This window comes from Ambystoma mexicanum, chromosome 6p (assembly GCF_040938575.1).
Source record: "Ambystoma mexicanum isolate Mex_15411 chromosome 6p, UKY_AmexF1_1, whole genome shotgun sequence".
Classification (NCBI taxonomy): Eukaryota; Metazoa; Chordata; class Amphibia; order Caudata; family Ambystomatidae; genus Ambystoma; species Ambystoma mexicanum.
Window position 1 is genome coordinate 86,616,888 of NC_090935.1, and position 7,535 is coordinate 86,624,422.

A 7,535-nucleotide genomic window follows, 5' to 3' on the forward strand; every position below is an offset into this window, starting at 1 on the left:
TTAAGACATGGAGATTTTTGGACAAAATGGTACACAATCTCTATTTTTAGGCACCAAAATAGCTTGTATTAATGCTATAGTATGTTTGATTAATAATACAAATATTATGGTGATATTCTACTTTTTTCTTAAATTAACAGGTAACTTCTTAGTTCTTCTTTGTTCTTCGAATTCGGCTGCTTCTTTTCAGGAAACTGGTCTTCACTGCAATTGTAAAAGCTTCAAATTAGTAACTTTGTTTGTATATAGCACTGTTTTTAATTTAGATATTGATTTTTTTAATTGAAATCCTCAGTGCCTTCTTTAAAACCATTAAACTAATTTATTTACATAAGATACATTGCATCAGTTCAGTACATATGATATGTTCTTAATGAACAAATTGTATTGAATGACTAACTGTAGCAAAAAAATATATCTTTACTATGTCTTGTGAAATTTATAATATACCAGTGAATACTACTATTTCTGTAAGTAAGCTGTTCTAGGTAATAGCGCCACAATGTCATGTCTAAATTAAAGTAATTAAGTAAATAAATAAATAAAAACAAAAAAATATGAAATTGTATAAGTATTTTTTTAAAGATTTAAACATAGATTGTGCTTGCATGCAATTTTGTTTGAATATATGTAGTCTATATATTTCATTTAAAAAATGTTAGTTTAACATGATTTGAGTGTGTGTATAAAGAAAGTAAAAAAGTATAAAGGTTTATAAGTGATAGTTGATTTTAGGATAATGGAAAAAATACAGTAAATTCATTTTACAGATTACACAAGCTAAAAGTATGTTTGAAAATGTGTCAGAAAATATGCATACCTGAAGTTTGTGTTCATGCATATGGATATGCATGGAGCTGCAAGTAGAAATCTTGGATACTTGTACAGTATTTCTGGTAGATGGTGCTTGCCAATGATATGACACTTGTACTCAGAGATATTCACAGAACATTTGCAGTGCTGATATATGATTATGCAGTTAGATCTAGAGGTCTTGAATGTGATTGGTGCATGGTCAGGTGATTTTTTAGCTATATCCAATGAGGGAATGGCATCGAGAGAGAAGTGGAAATGGTAGAAGGGCTGTTCATATTACGATATGTCCGCGGACATGGCGGTAGTTTGCGGACATCGGGAGTTACATCCGGGGATTTTTGGGTTCAGAAGTCATGCAAATGAGAATAAGCACTGAAAGGGATTGGTCAGGAAAGTTTAGTGGGTGTGTTGTGCCAGGAGAGAGTTTTTCAGATACTCTTTTTGCTGAGAGAACAAAAGATAGCTATGGCTGTGTGTTTCAGAAAACAGATTGTTTGGATTTTGGGAGATTCGTGGATACATTGGTTGAAGGTGCATGCAGAAAGCTGTGGAGTAGCTGTAGATCTTGGATTCCCACATGTGGAAGTACACTGGCATGGAGTACGTGGAATGAAGTGGTTGGACTTGCTACCTCTCTGTGCTACTTTGGAGAAAGAGCAACATCCAGACATAATTGTAATCAATGACATTTGTGATATCATCTTTGATGTCCTGGGTGTTAGTCTTAGCAGTGAACGGTGGTGGCGCGAGTTATGGTTGCTTAGCTTACCATAACTGGCGAATTTCAAGGTTTTTTTTGGTTTTACTTGGAACCATAACGTCCCTTTGACAAAGTTTTTTCACTGAATTTCATAGGTTTTTAGTAGCGCAACTTAACTTTAACGTCCCTTTAACAAAGTTTTTTCACTGAATTTCATAGGTTTTTAGTAGCGCAACTTAACCATAACGTCCCTTTAACAAAGTTTTTTCACTGAATTTCATAGGTTTTTAGTAGCGCAACTTAACCATAACGTCCCTTTAACAAAGTTTTTTCACTGAATTTCATAGGTTTTTAGTAGCGCAACTTAACCATAATGTCCCTTTAACAAAGTTTTTTCATTGAATATATATATATACATACAAATGGAAAATCTGTTTTTTTGTTTGTTCTTCATACAATTCCACACAGTTCAGCCAATCTGCACCATATTTTGCACAGTTACTTGTTAGGACTCTGTGGATGTCACTGGCTACATTACATGTGGACACCCCGATCCATTCCCTGGATTTAAGCCTCTGCACACATGAGCCGGTTGGCTGGAAGCAGCGAAACATCATGGTGGTTGTAGAAGGACCGGCAGAGGTAATTTCAAGTGTCTGGACGCGAGGAACAGAAGTTCAAGGTCCACCACGTTTCCAGGCCCTAGGATACACCGTTTCTGAGATATACGCACCACAACGTGCAAAACATCAATGTGGTCATAGAAGGACTGGACAAAGCTAATTTTAACCATCTGGAGGCCAGGAACAAGATTTTGTTCTGGCTCAAAACCCACGTTTCAAGGCCCTAGGCCTCTCCGTTTCCGAAATATCTGCACCACAATGCACTGCAACATACTGCACCTGGCGCCAGGGTGAGGCGACAGGTCGAGAGAGCACACAGAAGGTCCCATTATGCTGCTCCCCTCCACGTCTGCTCTGCGATTGTCAACAATTGATGACAGTGTTATCATGTCTGTCTAAAGAACCTGTGCAAAGTACGGGCACCATTTGCTAGTTGCTTATAAAATCAACTAGCTGAAGAGACACATTAAGAGATTGTTATCACCCCAGGAGCTCATTTACAGAGGCAATTAAGTAATTAAACACTCAAAAGAATGCCTAGATATAACACTGGCAGGTCCTATACAGCACAAATATTGGTGTTCGTTTGTGATAAAACTTGCACAGAGAGTTCCCAAAGGGTACGTTTTGGCAGTGAGGTGCAGGTAGTTGGTAGTAATGCCATAGGCATTCACATAGCCATTGCTAGTCATTGGGTGGGTAAATGACTAAACACGCCCATAGGATGTGTGCTTCTCCTCACATCCTACCTCCTAACTGTGTTCCACTGCAAGAGTTCTGACTTGTACCTAGTAAGCAAAACTAAAAAAGGATGTAGGTTTGTCTCTGAATCATAACCACCGGCATTGCTCTGGTCAGCCTTACATAACATTGTCTGCAAATCATCCTTGACTCTGCCATTAATGTGAGAAGCCCTGCCAAAACTGCTAGACTGCTAGACCACAAGGCTAAAAACTGTCTGAGGTTGCTTGTGTTCCAGTGCAGAAGGTACATGGCCTAACAACTGAGACTAATATGCGCCTTTTGGTGATAGGACCAAGAGTCATTTGCTAATGGTTTGTCCCTTTCTGTAATGGCAGGACATACTTAAGATTTATATCATGAAATGTTGTGCAAAGAAATGATAGTCGTAATGTTTAATTCAAAGCCGCGAATCCATCCCTTTTTCACTATACTGATCTCCCCTCCAGAATTATATTTTTGTTACCACCAACCTTATTTCTTCGCTTATACTCAAGTAGTTAATGCAGCAGAATATCTTTGTAAGGGTCCCCAGTCCGGTGATGCACCTTCTGCAGAAATCTGTGTGCAATCAACATCACCTGCCATTTATTGTTTGACATGGTCAACCATTTTATTAAGCATGATGTGAAAAAGTGCTATTTTCACACACAAAATAAACATACTTTAAATTACAGAAACCAACTTTGCGACTTTAGAATTGAGAACATAGTTGTATGCAGCCTTATCGAGTAAGTGCTACCTCACTTCGAGGTGTGAATGGCCCTTCATCTCCCTGGTCATTTGTGCTTTCTTGGCTATAGGGCATAGATCATTGTCTAGGACAAGCAAACAAATCCTGGCCAGGCCTCCTTCAGTGCAGCCCATTAGATGGCTAATTGATATGCATTGCCTCCTGTTTAGAGGGAAATGCCTCCCCACAGACCCCACATGCCTCCACTCCCTCAGGTTCCACTTGTAATGTCTCCTTTCTAGGGGGAGCAGGGAATGACCTTGGGGTGACCTGGCATCCCGGGCCCCTCTGCTGGAGCCGGGCCTGCCATTAGTAATCAGTTGCATTATCCCGCTCACTGTTCTTCATCCAAATAAACCCATTACCCAATACTCCATCTACCTCTTCCTCATTCCAGAATCTAATTAGTCATTGTTTGCTTTACTTCACCCTTCCTGTTCATCTACACTATACCAGGTTACCTCTGCATTCCTCTAGCTGATCCCAGTCCTCTATTTCCTTTTCCTACTTCTTTATTTGTCACAGTACCCCATTATCCATAGATCCACACATTAGTCTTCATCTTCCCCATACTTCATTATGCCGCTCCTCTCTCCCTTCTCCCTGTACTACCTCCTCATTCTTCCTCTTCCGAGGACCCCCATTACATTGCCTCCCTATTTTTACCCCTTCAGCTTCTTTCTTATCTATGTACCCCATTACACCTCCTCACTCTTCCTCAACTAGATTAGCACAGCCTCACTCTTCCTCCTCCTGGCACCACATTACCATGCCTCTGTTGTCCCAGTAACCCTTTATCACCGCCGCCATCTTCCTCGTCTCACTATTCCATTACCCCCATTTAATCTTCAATTTCCTGGTTCCTCATAAGCCCCACCAGTGTCCCAGTATCCCTTTAGTAATCTGCTGCATTACCTCTGCTCACTTGTCCTTGTTCCAGCCCTCCATTATGCCCACCTCCCTCTTTTTCATCCTGGTAACCCATTAGTAATCTGTTGCCTTACCCTGCCTTCCCCTTCCTCACCCAGAATCCCATGTATCCCTGCATCCCTCTTCCTTGACCCTGATCCCCATTACCTTTGCATCAATCTTCCTTCTCCAGTACCCCATTATCCCCACCAGAGAGTGAGGCATAAAGAGAGCGGCGAGATTGGGGAAAACAGTATGGCAGAGAGGCGGAGAGACAAGTTGGAGGATATGGTTTATGGTCATAAAACCGAAATTAGAAATCTCGAAGAAAAAAAATCACGAAAAAAAAGGCAGTCAAATCAGCAACAGCATAGAGAGAAATTATGGATATAGATTAGTGGTAAGGTGGGGAGAGGTGTGAGAGGAGAGAGGGGAGTGGTGGTGAGTGAAGAATATCTGAGGAGTAGATATTTTACAGGGAATAGGAGAGTGTTGAGGTCCCTTAGGTAGTCCTGGAGGCAGACAGACAGAGAAGGGCACTGCCTTTAGGCGCTCGTTTAAGAAAGGGAAAGCACAAGACAGTAGCGGTCACCTGACACTAGTCAAGCCAAGTTTGACTATCATAAGTCGGGAGTAGGGACACGTGTGCTAGGGAGGTGGGAGCCACTCATTGTTCTAGGATTCAGCAAAGTGGAAGGGTTAAACATGGCATTTGAAAGGGAAAAGTGTGAGGTGTCCCAGCACCTTTGCCTCTTCCTGATGGGTCTCTGTATTGACTTAAAAATACAAGCACCATCCATAGACAAGTGATATCCGATTCAGGCTACTGTAGTCCTCTCTCTCTGAGGGAGGCAATAGCTGGAGCGATGTAAGGCTATAGCCAAATCTCACACACTCATTCTTAATAACAAAGTCTGGACTTTGGGCCTCCTACTGCAATTGCACAGGGATTTCCGGAAATTACACCCTATAATCTATAAAAGGGGCCACCAACACATCCCACACAGTCAGCTCTTAAACACAGGCAGACAGAATTATCTTTGGTGTAACCTAACCCTAAGGGAGCAGCGGACCCATGGTTTCATTTTTGGTATTCACATTCCTGCTAGTTGTTTTGATATGTGTATATTATGTAAATAAGCTCAGGGAAAATGTCAAAATACTCAGGGCCTCATGCCAGAAGCACAGAAGGATGCTTCACACAAAATGTCCCCAGAGTAGAGGTTGTAGCATCTTTTTCACGTTTGACCAGGCCTGCAATTGCAGAGGCACAGTAATGGCTGATTATGTTGCTCCTTCCGCTGTCAATCCACCACCACCTGCAGTAATTGGAAGCCAAGTTTTGATTAGCTGTGCAAGTGTTCTCTCTCTCCCTTTATCATCTTTATTTCAGCTATTCTTCCCCTCACTTCCATTTCTCTAAAACCTGGCTCTTGTAAGCAACTGTAAAGGTGTAACTGGTGCCTCCAAAAACACCCTCAAGAAAGAAGACACATAAATGTTCATGAAAAATGATACTTTTTTAACACTGAAGTATAAATGGACTCATATTGTGAGGAACACTTAATTACTTATTAAATGTGCAGCTACATGTGCACCTGTAATGCCTCCTTACTCCCATGTTAGCATACACAATACAAGTAGTAAGAATAGTGTGTGTTTTTATGCTACCTTCCTTTAGTAAGAGTAACTACTAACTGTCCTCTTCAGCTTATACAACGATCTTTGCAGTAAATGTGTAACTCACTGAGCTATCTTAGTAGATTCCTTGTGGACCTGAATTATAATGCAATCAGAGCCAGCAATTTCAGATTAAAATAAACTCTGCATCCTGTAAACAGATCTGTATTTTGTTTTTGCAGACATGATAAACTGCATGAAATGTCCTGAGGACCAATCGTCCAACATTTGGAAGGACGGCTGCATTCATAAGATCACTGTTTACCTCTCATACTATGATAGCCTGGGCATGGGCTTGGCCTTTGTAGCTGTTGTCTTGTCTATAATAACAACTGGAGTGCTGGGAATATTTCTCCAATACCGGGACACGCCGATAGTGAAGGCTAATAACAGGGATCTCAGCTACACATTGCTCATCTCTCTGATGTTGACATTTCTCTGTTCCCTCTTATTCATTGGACGTCCTACAACATGTACATGTCTCAGCCAACAAACTGCATTTGGGATTATCTTCACTGCTGCTGTGTCTTGTGTATTGTCAAAGACAATCACTGTTGTTATTGCATTCAATGCCACCAAGCCTGGGAGCAGATGGAGCAGATGGCTGGGACCTCGGATGTCCTTCTCAATGGTCCTGGTGTGCACACTGGGAGAAGTGGTCATATGTCTGACTTGGCTGCTCACCTCCCCACCTCACCCTCACACAGACACACAGTCTGAAAGAGGAAGAATAATCCTGCAGTGTGATGTAGGTTCTATCATTGCGTTCTATATAGTTATTGGATACATGGGTTTGCTTGCCCTTGCCAGCTTCATGGTGGCATTCTTTGCCAGGAACCTCCCAGATAGATTCAATGAAGCCCAGCTCATCACATTCAGCATGCTGGTGTTCTGCAGCGTCTGGGTATCTTTCATCCCAGCATACCTCAGCACTAAGGGCAGGTACATGGTAGCCGTGGAGATCTTCGCCATGCTGGCTTCCAGTGCTGGGCTGCTGGGCTGTATCTTCATCCCCAAATGTTACATTATTCTGCTCAGACCAGATATAAACACCAAAGAATATGGAAATTCAAAGAATAATTGATAGTGACCTAAGATTATGTTGTGTTATATGATATTTGTGTACTGCCTAGAGGTAAAACATGTCTCTCTAAAATTGAGAGGGTCTCCAGGTTCAATGAATTGGTGATTTGGGCTCAGGGACATGGATTAGGGTGGAGCAGTTTGAAAAGAGTTGATTAACCTTGAGTAGAAAAGTGGAAGGATTAAGGAACAAGCACTTTCCCCACTATTGAGATTGTAATGCAATCCTGCTCAACCACACTTTAATGAG

At 41.5% G+C, this 7,535-nt stretch overlaps 1 protein-coding gene across 1 annotated transcript in view; it reads left to right on the top strand.

The window, feature by feature from the left end:
- The window catches only part of LOC138510692 (extracellular calcium-sensing receptor-like), a 238,524-nt gene extending 231,238 nt beyond the window's left edge, over nt 1–7,286 (top strand). The window contains exons 6-7 of the mRNA XM_069626466.1: nt 2,848–2,867; nt 6,385–7,286. Of these exons, the coding sequence (XP_069482567.1) occupies nt 2,848–2,867; nt 6,385–7,286 (922 nt within the window). The remainder of the gene's footprint in view (nt 1–2,847; nt 2,868–6,384) is intronic.
- The last annotated feature ends 249 nt before the right edge of the window (nt 7,287–7,535 follow it).